We start from the raw sequence: 16,582 nt of genomic DNA, 5'->3' as shown, positions 1-16,582 counted from the left end.
AAGATGACTTGTTATGTAATCTTAGTTAAATTACACAGTTCTCATTTGTAAAATGACAATTTGAAAATTCCTTTCAGCTAAAATAATGAATTTTAATGTTGTACAAACTGAGAAAGAACAGAACCAAATAATTACACAGCTGCTCCACCTAAATAAAAGGAAGCAAATTCTTAACAAAATGGTTGTCTTTTTCATCTAGACAATATAGTTAAAAGCCAACTAATTTAGAGACAGTTTACTTGTAAAGTGAACTAGAAACATGTTAAAATCAGAGGGAAACCAAACTATATCTAAAACTGTGCCAAAATTTTGAAGTATTTTTAAAAAATATATCCTTATGCGTATCTAATACCAGAATATCTCTTATAATAAAAACTATATTCTGACACTTGGTCAAGTGAGAAAGTTTATAAATTGGTAGTGGAAATATTCACAAATTTCCAAAAAAAAAAAAATCCTCATTTTATAAAATGAGACTCAATCCAAAATTAGCCACAAAACAAGTATTCCATTTCTAAAAGCACTTAGAAAAAAATCCAGAAGTCATTACCATTTTGCCTTCAAGAAGAAGAGAGTTGCTCAGGGACTCCTACTAAGGCCCATCATGAATCATGGGATCAAACTGCCTGGGTCCAAACCCCAGATCCATCACATATTACACAATATAAATGTGTAACCCTGAGAAAGTTACTACTTAGCCTTTCTGTGCTTCATTTCCTCATTTGCCAAATAAGAGTAACTACCTCAAAATGTTGTGAGGGAGGGAAGGGGAAAAAAGAAACAATTTGCCCTAGGTCACAGAGCTAGGAGGCCAGAGAGCCAGGATTTGAAGAGGTCTAACTCCCAAGTTCATGTGCACTCCTATGCACGAGTGCAATAATAAATTACATATTCCTACTTTATCAGCCCCATAAATTTGAGGTCCTGAAACAAGATAAACAGTCACCCAGCAAATACCCTGTAATTATCCAAAATATTTGATTGTTTGCTTTTACTTCACCATATAACAACATTTATAGAGATGTTAACCATGGCCAGGCACATTGATTTCATAGGGTCTTTTTTTTTTTTTTTGTACGCGGGCCTCTCACTGTTGTGGCCTCTCTCATTGCGGAGCACAGGCTCCGGACGCGCAGGCTCAGTGGCCACGGCTCACGAGCCTAGCCACTCCGCGGCATGTGGGATCTTCCCGGACCGGGGCACGAACCCGTGTGCCCTGCATCGGCAGGCAGACTCTCAACCACTGCGCCACCAGGGAAGCCCCACGTGGTCTTTTAATACTCAAAACCACCCTGTAAAATAGGTACTACTGTTATCTTGATTTCACAGATGAGGAAACAGAGGCATAAAAAGGCTAAGTAACTTCCCCAGAGACACAAAACTAAAAAAAGTGATGGATCTGAGACTGAATCCATAGTTTACGAGTCCATGCTCTTTCCTTTAACTGCTCTGCAGTACTTCTTTTCTAGACTTTACTATATAAATTTAGAATTTGAAAATGACTAATAAAATTAACGATGTCAAAAGAAAATTTTGATCAACAATACTTATATATCACAAAAGCTACCAAATTCTAAGGCTAAAACACCTGAAAATTATCTATTTCCTGTTCTGAAAAAGAATTACTGATTTTCATCTTCCTTTTTCTCCAAGACCCTCACTTTCACAAGTGAATAAACTATTTTATAATAAGGGATGCTATATTAAGTAAAAAATAAAATGTTCTGAATTACTGAGATATGTTACACATACACTTACATTACTGGGCTTACAAAAACGGTAAACAACTCCCCTTCTTTCTATGATCTACTCATAATGCCAAATTCTAACTACTGAATGAAATTAAAACCTTAATCATCAATCTCATTTGTACTATTTGAACAGACAGCCAGAAGAAACAATAAATATTAAGGACTTAATTATATATATCCACACTAACATAATGTCATATTACAAAAAAAAAACAAGTTTTCACTAAATAGGCAAAAGGGAAGCCAGAACTCTCCTATTACATCTCTCCTCTACAGCCATCAAAAAGGACAATTCTATACATTTTTCTTGCTCGAAAACATTTAAAAGCTCCCAGTTACATACTGAATTACACCAAAAATTCTTAGTCAGATATATAAGGCCCTGCACTATATGGCCCCAATTTAACTGTCTAAGCTTATCTCAACATCTCCTTACATGTCATCTATGCTAACAAATTAAACTTCCTAACCAAACCCATGCTTCCCCCTCTTGCATATGAATGCTGACATCCACTAATGCTCAAATTCACCATATTCAGCCTCACTCTCTTTGTAAAACCTACTCATTCTTACCTTATTTTTGTTAATCTTCTACATTTCCAGGTACCTAAGCTCAGAGAATAAAGCAACTTATTCAAAGTCACATAGCTTAGTTAATGACAAAGCTAGAAAATAATTTAAACTATAATCATATATATATTTATTTCCTTATTACCCTCAGTAAAATGAATAGAATCACTGAACTGCTTATAATGACAGTATGAAAGATTTCCAAATGATCTATTCCTCATGTTGGCCCTAATACTAGATTCTTTTCCTTACCTAAGCCTAAAACTAGAATATAAGTTTCCATTAACTGCCTCAGGGCTACAAACTGTGAACGCTAATTACTTCCACCACACAAGAATCAGTTGCAAAATTAAAGTTCACTGGAGAAATTTTTTTTTTTTTTTTTAGTAAATCACTTTTCAAGAAAGTAAAAATGGCATTATCAGTTTTGAATTTATTACTGGTCAATTCAAAAAATATATATATGCTATCACAATCTCACCAATGTCCACACACTCTTATATTGAGTATTTTCCTTGACACGTTCATTTCAAAACCTGTTTATCAACCAAAAGTATAAGTGGTCAGGGCTTCCCTGGTGGTGCTGTGGTTAAGAATCCACCTGCCAATGCAGGGGACACGGGTTCCAGCCCTGGTCCGGGAAGATCCCACATGCCCCGAGGCAACTAAGCCCATGGGCCACAACTACTGAGCCTGTGCTCTAGAGCCTGCGAGCCACAACTACTGAAGCCCGCGTGCCTAGAGCACATGCTCTGCAACAAGAAAAGCCACCGCAATGAGAAGCCCGCGCACCACAACGAAGAGTAGCACCCGCTCGCCGCAACTAGAGAAAGCCCACACGCAGCAACAAAGTCCCAACGCGGCCACACATAAATAAAAAAATAAACTTAAAAAAAAAAGTAAGTGGTCAGTAAAATCATATCTAATTTATAAAACAAGAAAAATAAACTGCACTTTAAAATCATAGAGAAGAACCTCTGCTTCTAGCCATGAAAGTAATTTTATCACACTAACCCTTCCAACATAAACAACTATAAAACTGGGCAAAATATATGAAGCAACTGTCCTGAGACACTGGACCACAGGCAGAAGTGTAATTCCTGAGAAGAGGGAAGCACACCAGAGGAATGCCCTGGCTTTCCATCTGAAAGCACTTTCTGTCAACAGCACATGGCAGAGGAGCCCAAGGATACTGCACTCTTGCTGAGCAGAGGAAGCTGTTGAGTTGTCTGGGATTTGTGGGGCAGGGTGACATACAAAGGAAAGCTTCAAAGAAAAGGTGCTCCAGAAATCTAGATAGATGTTCCCTTTAAACATTTGGCTGAATACAATGCTGCACATATAGATCACAAGACTTACCAAGACCCAGCAGACAAATCTATGATAGAGTTGTGAGCTGAATGGATATTCTGGAGGTCAGACTGTTCTGGAAGACCTGACCTAAAGTTCTGGCCAGTCAGAGTGGAGAGATCTCATAAACACCCCAAGCATAAAAGTGAGATTCCAGAAAAGGTACACCTTAAGAGTGGGACTACTATAACCCTAAAGTAAGGGATACTCTAGACCAAGAGTCAGCAAAACATGGCTCATGGGCCAAAGTTGTATTGGGAGAAAGTCATGTCCATTCATGTGATGTATTGTCTATGGCTACTTCTGCATTATAATGGCAAAGATGAGTAGTTAGATAGAACCTGTATGACCCACAAGCCTAAAATATTTACTACTTTGCCCTTAAAGAAAAAGTCAGCCAGCCAGCCACTGCTCTAGACCCACCCTAACTTTAAAATCAAGACTTTAAAAAGATCAAGGTGATTTGCCAGCAAATCAATTGCCTTCCAGAACAAAACTATCACCACATCCATGACAAGCAGTATAAAATAAAAAACTACTGGACGTGAAAAGAAGAAAATTTGAGCATAAATTAAGAAAAAACAGCCTATATAAACAAAAAGAAATAGTGTAAATGTTGGATTAATGAATATTAAAATGGAAATTTAAACAGCTTTCAAAAATTCCTAAGTATGTACAGTAAAAGATAGACATAATGAGTGAACAGAGAGTCTTGGTAGAAAAACATGGGCTAGAAAAAGAACCAAATGGAAATGCTGTAACTGAAAATTACATTAATCTAAAGAAAATTTCACCAGATGAGCTTAAAAGTAGATTGGACAATGGAGAAGAAAAGATCAATAAACTTAAAGAGCAACAGAAAGAAAATATCTAAACTGAAGCACAGCATGAAGAACAAAAAGCTGGGGGGAAAAAATGAACAGTCTCAATGACCTATGAGATAATCAAGCAGTTAATGCATACATAACTGGAGTCCCCCCAAAGACAATAATGACTGAAACAGGAAAAAAAAGTTTTAAGATATAACAGCCTAAAATTTGAAAATAGTGATAGAAAATACCAGCCCACAGATCCAAGAAGCTCAATGAACCACAAGCAGGATAAACACAAAACCACAAAGAACTACACTGTAGAAGCCAAACTGCTGAAAACCAAAGACAGAGAAAAATCTTAAAAACAGAGGGAAAAGGCAGGTAAACAATAAGAATGACCTGACCTCTCACTGGAAACAACGCAATCCAAAAGATAATAAAACATTCTTTAAAATGATGAAAATAACTGCAAACCTAGAATTGCATGCAGTCAACCCTCATAATCTGATTCCTTAATTTGCCAACTGGCCTACTCACTAAATTGATAAACCCCAAATCAGTACTTAAGCAGCAGGCACATGCAGAAGAGCCATACATTCCAGTCCCCCAACATATGTTGCCAGGTGAGGTCAAACAAGGCAACCCTATTCCTTCTTGTTTCAGCTCACATACAGTAAACAAGTATTCTTTTAGCAGTCTATTTAGTGCCCTACTGTTTGCATTTCTGTGCTTTCTGTTGGTATTCTGATATGGCCCCTAAGCACAATGCTGAAGTGCTGTCTAGTGTTCTTAACAGCAAGAGGCTATGATGTACCTTACAGAGGAAACACGTTTGTTAGATAAGGTTCATTCAGACATGAGTTATAGTTCTGTTAGCCATGAGTTAAATGTTAATGAGTCTACAATACATATCAAATAATGTGTTTCTTTAAATAGAAACACACTTAAAACAAAGTTATATACTGACGAGTAACAAAAATGTTATGACTAAAGGTTCACAGGAACCTAACCCTATATTTCCCCTAGGGACCATGATTCAGTATCTGCTAATTCAGTATTTTCTGTGACTTTATAGACCATAACCACCACAAATAACAAAATTGACTGTATTCATCAAAAAATCCTTCAAAAGTAAAGCTCAATTAAGATATTAACAGACAAACAAAAGCTGAAAACAAAAGCTGAAAGAAATCATCACCAAGGGACCTGCACAATAAGAAATGTTAAATGAAGTTCTTCACAATGAAGGAAAAAGATGCCTGATAGAAACCCAAATCTTCATGAAGGAATGAAGGGCAGAAATGGCAAATGTATGTGTAGATACAAAATATTCTCATTCCCTAAGTTCTTTAAAGAAATGGTAAATATATGAGTAGATATAAAGTATTCTCATACCTTAATTTCCTTCAAGAATAATTGACTTTTGAAGGTATACAAATTTGGAAATAAGTAAAACTGTCACTGTTTGCAGATGACATACTACACATAGAGAATCCTAAAGATGCTACCAGAAAACTACTAGAGCTAATCAATGAATTTGGTAAAGTAGCAGGATACAAAATTAATGCACAGAAATCTCTGGCATTCCTATACACTAATGATGAAAAATCTGAAAGAGAAATTAAGGAAGCACTCCCATTTACCACTGCAGCAAAAAGAATAAAATACCTAGGAATTAAAAAAAAAGAACTGACTTTTGAAGCTTAAATAATTACAATATATAATAATATATGTAGAAGTAAAATGTATGACAATAAAAGCACAAAGGATGGAAGGAATATGTAGAAGTACCAAAAAAACAGAAGCAGGTGGGACAAAGAGAAAAAAGACTTAAATGGGGACTTCCCTGGTGGTCCAGTGGTTAAGAATCCATCTTACAATGCAGGGGACGCTGGTTCAATCCCTGGTGGGGGAACTAAGATCCCACATGCTGTGGGGCAACTAAACCCACACGCCACAACTAGAGAGAAGCCCACGCACCGCAATGGAGGATCCCACACGCCACAGACTTAAGTGAATCATATTAATAATTACATTGGGGGCTTCCCTGGTGGCACAGCGGTTGAGAATCCGCCTGCCGATGCAGGGGACATGGGTTGGTGCCCCGGTCCGGGAGGATCCCGCATGCCGTGGGGCGGCTGGGCCCGTGAGCCATGGCCGCTGAGCCTGCGTGCCCGGAGCCTGTGCTCTGCAACGGGAGAGGCCACAACAGTGAGAGGCCTGCATATGGCCAAAAAAAAAAAAAAAAATTACACGAATGTAGTAAATGGCCCCAATTAAAAGGCAGAGGTTTTCAGGCTAGATAAAAACCCTACTATGTGCCACTTAACAGGACACACACTTTAAACATAAAAACACAGGTAGATTAAAAGTAAACGAATGTAAAAGGATGTATGATCCAAGCACTTATCCTACAAAATCTGGAATGGCTATACAAATGTCGAGCAAAAGTAGATTCAAACACAAGGAGTATTATCTTGAGATTACCAGAAGTAAAGAGGGGCATTTGATAATGAAAAAGGAGTAATCAGACATAACACTAAATAGATATAACAACACTAAAGGTATATGGGAAAGGTGTAATGGAAGTACATGAAGCAAAAACTAAAGAGAGACAAGGACAAATCTACAAATATTATTTAAAAAATTTAACACTCAACTCTCAGTTAATTGATAGACTGGACACACATGCACATAACACACACACTCAATAAACAAGGATATAGATGATTTAGACAACACTCCAATGAACTGACTTTTATAGAGCACTACAACCAACAACAAAATATACATTCTTCTCAAGTACACATGGAACATACACCAAGATAAGCCATTTCCTGGTCTATAAAGCAAATCTCAATAAATTTAAAAGGACTGAAATCATGCAGCGTATGTTCTTTGGCCACATGAATTAAATTGAAATCAATAAAATAGAATTCTGGAAAATGCCCTAATGTTTGGAAATTAAACACACAATTCTAAATAACTCATGGATCAAAGAATGTATCACAAGAAAAATTAAAGAATAATTTAAATCAAATGATAATGGAAATCTGCAGGATACAGCTAAAGCAATGCTTAGAGAGAAATTTATAGCTCTAAATGCTTTTAGAAAAAAGGTCAAATTCAAAGTTTAAAGCTTCCACCTAAGGAAACCAGAAAAAGAGCAAGTTAAACCCAAATAAGTAACAGAAAATAAGTAACAACAGAAATCAATGATATAGGAAACATGCAAACTATAGAGAAAAATCAATGAAACCAAAAGTTGGTTCCTTGAAAAGATCAACAGAATTGATAATCCCTAAAATGATCAAGAAAAAGAGAAAAATAAGTATTGGAAATAAAAGAGGGACTATCACTATAAATCCTAAAAAATAAGAGAATATTATGAACAAGTTTATGCCAATAAATTAGACACTTAGGTGAGCGGACAAATTCCTTGATGTCCACTCATCAAGATGAAATAGTCAAGTTCCTTGAAAGGCATGCATTTCCAAAACTGACACAAGCAGAAATAGAAAATCTGAATAGCCTTATATCACTTAAAAAAAGAATACCCATAATTTAAAACCATCTCCACAAAGACAACTCCAAGGCCAGATGGCTTCATTAGTAAATTCTATAAACATCGAAGGATGCTTATGAAACTCTTTCAGCAAATTAAGGAAGAGCAAGCACTTCTCAAAATGTTTCACAGACTTATGCACTAATACCAAAACCAGACAAGGCTATTAAAAGAAAATAAAAATACAGAAAAATATTCCTTACACAGGCATGCAAAATTCTTTAACAAAATATTAGCAAACTGAATCCAGAACTTGGTAGAATAATAAAACTCTCAATAACTTAATAATGATGGTGATTAGTTGAGACTGAAAAGTTATAAAGGCTATTTGTGAAAGAGATTTATATGATAGGTTTAAACCCCCGTAGAACAAAGATGAACAAAATTTTAAACAAGTAAATTCCCTTCTTTTCTGAAACCAAAGACTCCAGTAGATTAAAAAAAAATTTTTAATGCTTTAGGTCAGCTTCACCTAGGGCTGTCAGAACACCGAGATAAATTTAACAATGGCACCTTCCAATTATTCAAATTTACAAGTCAGTATATAAAGTTGGGGATGAAAAAAACAAGCGATTTTTTTCCTCTTTTCACAAAGGCAGCTGACGGAACATAAATATATAATTGGCCCTATAGTACAACCACAAGAGTCCTCTGGTTTTAAGACAGCAGAAAATACTTTATGGGTCGGGGCTTGTATTCTTTCCTAATCTCCTACATGTACCTCTCATAACTACGATCTCTACTCATCTTTTTGTCCCCGTACTCCACCCTAAACCTGGTTTAAAAAAAAAAAAAGTGTGCTAATTTTTTCTTAATATTGAACTTCCAAGGGACCACCAATATAACCAGACTATTGCCAAATCTGTTTGAACAACAAAACTTTATAAGCCTTCTTCATCTATGGTAATAAGAACAAGTCATTAAAAAAATAATGTTTTTTTTTAAACTAGAGGGCCACCTAAGCAAAGGACTCAGGGACTACTAAAAAGATAATCCCATATTTAGCAGCTTACAGCTCCTACTATAAGAGTAGGAGTAGTACCTATTGTTTGGCATTATCTATCAACATTTTCAATGCATATACCCTTTGGATCAGTAATTCCACTTACATGAATTTATCCTACAACGCATATATCCTACAACACATATATATACTTCTATGCATGTATTTGCAAAGAGGTATATATAAAGGTGTTCACAGCAATGTTATTTACAACAGAAAAAGCTGAAAGACAACCTAATTAACCATCAATAAGAGATTGATTAAATAAAATAGGGTACATCCATATACCTTGTATATGTAAATAAATTAATGCTTTAATTCAAAAGAGTTGGGATATTTTTTTTCTTTTTGGCCACACCACGATGCAGAACTTCCCTGACCACGGAATGGAACCCATGCCCCCTGCAGTGGAAGCATAGAGTCTTAACCACTGGACCGCCAGGCAAGTCCCAAGACTTGGGATTTTTATTTGAGAGAAAATATTGCAGTAATTCTAGAACGATACAGAATATAGATCAGGATTCATCTATAATATTATATTCATTCAACAAATATCTGAGTGCCTATGCCACATCTAAGGCACTGTGCTCAGCAATGCAAATATAATGTCATACAGTCCTTTTCCTCAAGGAAAAAAGGTAATACAGCCCCCTTCCTCAAGGAGCATATAGTCTGGTGAACAGAAATGAGTAAACATACTATTCCCATATATAGTATGATACATATGATGAGGTAAGAATAGAATGTTACGGGAACACATGAGTAAAGTAACTTAAAAATTAAGAATCACAATTCCAAGAAACAAAAAACCATCAATTTAGATGTGAAATTATCAATTCCCCTTTAGAGTTGAGAAGAATGATGAGGCCATTGGTCTGAGAACACCTTAGCATAAGCAGAGCTGGGTCCTACCATTTTGCATGCCTATGTCCTACATTAGCTAGCCACAAAGGTCACACTCACCCATTTAAACACTGCTGATGAATTATGGTTCTGCCCTTACAGTTCCCATCCCTGGTGCTACCACCCCCAGAGGGACCTTCTAGGGTCTATATTTAGAAACAGGAACAAAAAGTCTCAAAGAATGTACTATAAGAATAGTTCATCTGCCAACATTTACTTCTACTTAGAGGTCCCAGGGAAAAATTAAGAACTATTATCCATTTGGTTGGTACTTTTACCCTGGGCTAGAAAAGAACCTTTAAAATGTGTCATTTAAATTGGGGCCTTGCAACAGCAGTGGTTCAAATAAACTGCTTTTAGGTATATTATGAAATAACTACACATAAAACAGAGTCAATTACTGAACAATAGAAAATATATTCCTTTTTGGAAACGTTTCATGTAACATAGCAAATCTTCCAAGTTTACAGAAATACAGTGCTCAAATAGCATGTTTTCTAAATACTATTCCACATAATTAGACATGTATCAAAGGTTCAATATATATTCATCACTTCATTTTAAAAAGGATTTGAGGAAGCTCATGAGTTTCTAAAAAGAACTATAAATTTGACACTGAGCTTCCTAGGAACCAATGTGAAATGTAATTCACTTTATCCTTAAGGAGCACACCACTTGTTCCCAACTGTTATTCCTAGTCAAAAAATTAGAAATGGTTAACAAGAGAATTATTCAGAATCTCTAAATTCATCAGTTCCATTCCTTGTTACCATTTTCTAGATTATAATAGGAGGCGAGAGGATGGGGAATGGATTATGGCATGACATCCCTTTCTTTAGAGGCAACTACTTCCTGGGAGTGTCACATCACTGTTTACTTGAACTTTATGTTAAGGACTGATACTTAAGATTTAAACTATGTATCACTCAAAATCTTTTAACATTTCTAATATGTGCTCCTATGCTGATATAAATAATCATATAATAAATGACTTTGTAAAAGACTAATAATTTTTCATCCTTAAGCCATAACCTATACTTATGAGCAATATTCAATTCTATACAAGCTTCCATTGCAAAAACAACTTTGGACAATCTCTGAAATTGATTTAATAAGCATCAACATTCTTTTCTTTGTATTTATATCCATGGCCTCCAAGTCCTATCAACTTTGCTTTCATAAAACGTCTTATTAACCTAACTATAAAAACAGAGATTCAGAGCCAAAAAAAGCATGCTTCCTAGAGTTTCTTATATTCCTCCCTGTATTCCATTTCCACTGAATGAACTAGTAATGAACTAGTTCAGGCTCTACTCACCTCTCTCAGAACTACTGTGAAAGATTTCTAAATAGTTCCCCTATTTTTCTTTCCAACCTATCTTGAATATTGTCACCAACTCACTATTCTAACACTGCTTTCATGATGCCGTGCCTCAGTTCAATAATTTTCAGTGGCTTCCCAATGTCTAAAGCAGTAATTCAGAAGGATGAAAAATAATGAAATAACTTTATATTTGGGAAACAACAAAAACATTTTTTGTTTCATTATTTAAATTGCCAAAAGCAAAGGCAACTGTGAATGGCAGAGCATGAATAAAAGCAGGATGATAAAACCCTAATTCCTTAATTTGGCATTCAACACCCTTCAGAATCCAGATCTACCACATATTTTCAATCTTAATTAACACTGGCTTAGAACACGTCCAGAGACCAGCTCAATGCCATCCTTTATGAATGTTTGCATATCCTCAAAGCCTAGGTTAACCAACCACCTTTTTAACCTGAAGCCAATGCTTCTCCATGAAAAATGGTCAGCAGGGGAGAGGCTTCAGTCTCACTTCAGTTACTTCATTGCAATGGGGATGCTCCAAGCACAACAGCAAACAGCGAAATTACAACTTACCAAGTAAGGGAAATCAGCATTTACTCAAAAAATAGGATAAACAACAATGTTTCATACACAACTGTCAGGGATCTACCATATTCACTAACATAAATCCTCTTCCAGTCAGACTGCTCTATGTTTCTAACCATGTTCTGCACACTTCTCAGCTCTTTGTCTTTACTCACATCAGTCCTTTTAGTTTCTCTAAGTCTTCAAAACTACATTTCTGCTCCAAAATCCCAATATAAATATTTAAGGAGCACATTTCTAAAATAAACAATATTTTAAGAAGCAAATTTTTTTACCATGGCCTGTTAGAGACCTCAAATGATCTAAGTGTAGTCCACCTCCCCACGCTCACCTTATACCACTCTCCCCCTAGTTTTTCTCACTAGTCTTCTTACTAGATTCTCAAACATACAACGCTTATTACTGCCTCAGGGCTTTTGCCTCCTAGGAGCTTCTTGGAAATTTTTTATACCTGCAGCTTAAATCTCCCCTCCTCAGAAAGGCCTCTCTCAGTGCCACCCTACCTAAAAAGGCTCCCACACATCTCAGTCATTTTCCACACCACCATTCTGCTTATTTTCCTCATAACACTTAACACTAATCTGCCTTCCTTAATTATGTGCATATTATCTGTACTCCCCCCATGGGGAACACATGTGTCTTGCTTATTGCTATATCCTCACAGCCTAGAATAGTGCCTCTTTGTAGGTAATCAATAATCACTTGAATGAATGAACTCGTTAAGAAACCTAGACTCAGTGAAACGCCTTAACTATCTGTGCCCAAAATCATAATGTTCCTGTATTTACTAAAGGAACTAAACTTTCCAAATAGGCAACATCAATACAGAATTAGGGAACTATGTAAAGATAGAGTCGCTGAGTAGGCAATATTCTTTCTCCTTTGTCTTCCAAACTTAGTATTCCAAAAGTCAAAATTCCAAGAGAATGCTGTCACCTCCTGAATCTCCAAGGTTCAAACAACAGAACTCTTTTCTTTGTTTCCATGAAGGAATACAAGATGACAAATTAGTATGCCTTTCTTAATCATTAAATTTATCATTTGCAAATTTATTATTATTTAATATTTTTCTACCTCACCTTAGTTTCTCTAAAATGTGTGTTTTTACCCAGAAAAAGGAAAATTTGAGTTACTCCTCAGATTCTAGTATCTTTAGTGTAGTGAATAATGTTTTGAGTAATGTTTGGGGGTATGTCAATATCAAAATGCTACTCAGAAACATCACTATTGGCTTATTTTCCCCACTGTGGAGCAGGAGTGAATTGAAGAAAAAAAAATTCTTCTGTGATCTCCCACTGAGTTCCTTTTTCTAGAAAAAGAACCATTTTTAAAATCCTACAAGGCTATGACAATTTCTCAGCAGGTTGTTACACTACCTGATTCTTGCCCTTTTATACATAAAAATCCTACTACTAGTGGGACACTTTGTCCCAAAAGTAACAAGCTATTTGTTATTAAGCTAATTAACGTGTCTAATAAGATGAATTCTCAATCTCTAACGAACTTGATTTTTTCTCTTCCAAAATAAAGTTTCCCAAGATGAAAAGGGTAATAAAACAATGTCACTAATAATAATAACAACACACAACCAGATGCTCGTGAATGAAAAGATTTGAAAACTATTCACAGACTATGCAGATTTGTCTCTGCAGACCTAAAACATTCCTTCTACGAAGTAGTATTTCTAACCAATAAACGAAAACGTCTGTCTCAAAACATTTCATGAAGTCTCATGGTAAACCTGCCACAAGTTCAACTGGCCTATTCCCGATAGGGAATCCACAGGTTTCCCCTTCTTTAGGAATGTCAACCATTTTGCCTTTTCCTTTTTTCTCTACGATTCAATCACGATGCCTTAATAGGCTAAACCTGTCCACCCTAACAGCAATTCCCCTGACCCTGCGGCAGAGCCCCTGGCAGCACTGCGCCCCCTCGGAACACGACGCCCAGGTCCTACTTCCCCGGCTCGGTTAAGCCGGGAGGCGGGGAGAGACGCCACATCACAACCCGGTAAGCTGGGCGGTGGCAAGCCTTCGCCAGAACTCCTCTCCCCAGTTCTCCACGCGCCACACCACTGGAGGCGCTCTCCCTTCACTGCAGTCGGGTCAAAGTGGATGTTCTCCACTGGACCAGCGGGGGGAGGGGGGGGGATGAAGAGCATGGGGCCACCCAAGCCGAGGGAGGGTTGAGGCGGGCCAGAGGTGAATGCAGGCAAAGACCAACAGCAAAACTGCGTCTTTTCCCCAGGAGCAACCCAGACGGGTAGACAAAAGATTAGGCCACCAAGGCCTTCCATCCTCACCCCGGAACCGAGCCAGCCCGATGAATCCGCACCCTTAGTTCCTCGATACACACCCAGCTCCTGCAAGGGGTGGGTTCCTAACTTCCCGGACGCGGTGGAATGGAGACCTGAGAGAAGAACCTGGGAGCGGGCGGGGTGCACTTGTTCCCCGACACCCAGACGGACAATAAAGAACAAGCCCGGTCTTCCTCGACCGCCCCACCCTGCTCCCCGCGGCTCCCACCAGCGGGGGCGCCTTCGCCCCGAGGTCCGCAGACAAAGCCCCCTCCAGGCGGAGAGGAAGGCTGGGCGCAGGCTTTGGGGGTTGCGCACAAAAGAGGGAGGGGCGCGAGGGGCGGCGCGAGGCGAAGGGCGCGGCACTCACCCACTGAGCCGGAGGAGCCCCTGCGTTTGGGCGCGGCCGGCGTGGAGGGGGGCGCGGCGGGGGCAGGGGCAGCCGGGATCCACGCGGGCTCCGCCTGAGGGCTCACGTCGGCCGGGGGAGGAGGGGGAGGCCGGGCTGGAGGCTCATCGTCCTCAGAGAGCTGGGAGGGCGAGGTTTTGGTAATGGAGGGTAGGGAGGGCGCTGGCTCCGCCGACGACGCAGGGCTCGGGTCCCAAGACGGCTGCCGCTCCGGGGCGGCGAGGGGCGCTGCCGGCAGGGGCCCCCGGGGCGCCGGGGGCACGAAGTCATTGCCGAAGTCCAGCAGGGGCGCGCCAGCCGGGGTGGCGATGGCGGCGGGCACTGGGGCCGCCGACAGCGCGGCGGCGGGCTTCCTCTCGAGCACCTCCAGCTCCTCCAGGTCCTCGTCCTCGTCCTCGTCTTCCTCCTCCTCTTCCTCTTCGTCCTCGGGCTCCTTCACAAACTGGTACTTGAACGCGGGCTGAGGCCGGGGCGGGCTGTCCGAGGACGAGGAGACCATTGGCGACTGGTCCATGTCTTCCATTGCTGGCGGGGAAGAGATGATGCTGCAGCTGCTGCCTCCGCGGGAGACGCTTCTCCTCACAGCCGCGGGCAGTTATGGGGGGTGGGGAAGACTGAGAGGGGCAGGGCCCAAAGAGCCGAGGGACCTGCAGTGGCGACGGCTCCCGGAACAATGAGACTGCTCCTCCTGCCTCCGCGCCCGTGATGCGCCCCCCGCCCCGTCCCCAGTTGCCGCCGCCGCCGCCGCCCAGACGAGCGAAGGAGAGAGGCCAGCCGACTCTCCGCCCAGTTTGGCGTGACTCACCCTCCTGCCAGGGAGAGGCAGGCACTAACGCGGGAGGAAGCGAGCCAATCGGCTAAGAGATAGAGTTGACGGGCAACCAGCCGGCCCAACGGAAAAGGAAAAAGACGCAAGTGGGTGGGTGTTACCGCACTTCCTCTCTTTTACCGGCCAGGCTGGGTTCGATGGGCGGGGTTTGGAGCTGGGAACCCCACAGTCCGCCTAGGGTAGTTGAGGGTCGAACTGGAGGGGGGGGGCTAGGCCTTGCCCACAGCTGGAGGTCAGTCTGTGTAATTAGAGTACTGGGAAAGCGAGCCGGCTGCCTGCCTGCCCTGAGGGGTCGGAGACGCTCCTGGCGCGCCACCGGAAAGGCGTTATCTTGCGGACTGGGAGTGGAAACTTTCCTCCCGGGAAAGGAAAAATCCCAGAGCGCAGAAAGGTACCAAATAACGGGACCGTGGAGTAGCCTTAAGGATTGAAGTATACGTTAAATTTTAGATTTTGATATAAGATTGTCTTTTTTCAAACTTAAATTCCCAAACCACCTTATCACTACTACCATCACCACCTTAAAAGAAAAAATAATATTTTTGACAGTTTTACAATCAGTCCCAGTCTAAACTGCGGATCCTGGATGACGTAGGCAAAACAGCTGGGCTGGACGATCTAGGGACTGGGGCAGACCATTTGAAAGTCTGCTCATCTCCTTCAAAGAGGGTTTTGGGATCTGCCCGCTACTGGACTCTTACTTGGTAGAAGGATGAGTCACCCAAAGAGGAAGGGGAGAGAGGAAAGTGGAAAGAGAACGATGCCTTGGAGGGCAAATTTGATTCACGTTATATTTCAGTCACTTTAGGCTCATGAGTCAACATTTCGGATGATTCAGGCCTTCTGGGAGTCAGGAAGCCAAATACATACTCATTTCTTTGGTATGCCAGAATGAGCATAATCCCCATTCCACTTTTTCCAGAACTGGAAGGTTTAAAGAAAGTGGTTGCAGAACATTTAAGTATCAGCATCCAGAGGTTTAGAGATCCTTTTTATCTTTCTGATATACCTTTCAAAAATATTCCCTTCCTGCCTAATCTGGAGGCCCTGGAGAGAGGAGGTTAGCTTGCTTTCAAGTTGCTCACAGTCTAGGCCTGCACTGTTCAATACCTTAGTCATTGGCTACTCCTGGCTACTGAGCACTTGAAATGTGAGTCATCTGAAATGAGATGTGCTGTA

General features: G+C 40.1%; 1 protein-coding gene across 3 annotated transcripts in view; it reads right to left on the bottom strand.

Annotated features, from left to right (window-relative positions):
* The window catches only part of RTN4 (reticulon 4), a 66,745-nt gene extending 51,318 nt beyond the window's left edge, over positions 1 to 15,427 (bottom strand). The window contains exon 1 of one of the 3 annotated variants that reach the window (XM_024752950.1): positions 14,536 to 15,427. In XM_024752950.1, the coding sequence (XP_024608718.1) occupies positions 14,536 to 15,097 (562 nt within the window). In that variant the 5' untranslated portion in view covers positions 15,098 to 15,427. The remainder of the gene's footprint in view (positions 1 to 14,535) is intronic. The other 2 variants (XM_024752947.1, XM_024752948.1) reach the window with 2 other exon arrangements.
* Positions 15,428 to 16,582: the final 1,155 nt, after the last annotated feature.

This window comes from Neophocaena asiaeorientalis, unplaced genomic scaffold (genome assembly GCF_003031525.2).
Source record: "Neophocaena asiaeorientalis asiaeorientalis breed wild unplaced genomic scaffold, Neophocaena_asiaeorientalis_V1.1 scaffold100, whole genome shotgun sequence".
Taxonomy (NCBI): domain Eukaryota; kingdom Metazoa; phylum Chordata; class Mammalia; order Artiodactyla; family Phocoenidae; genus Neophocaena; species Neophocaena asiaeorientalis.
This window is presented reverse-complemented; position numbering and strand designations above follow the sequence as displayed.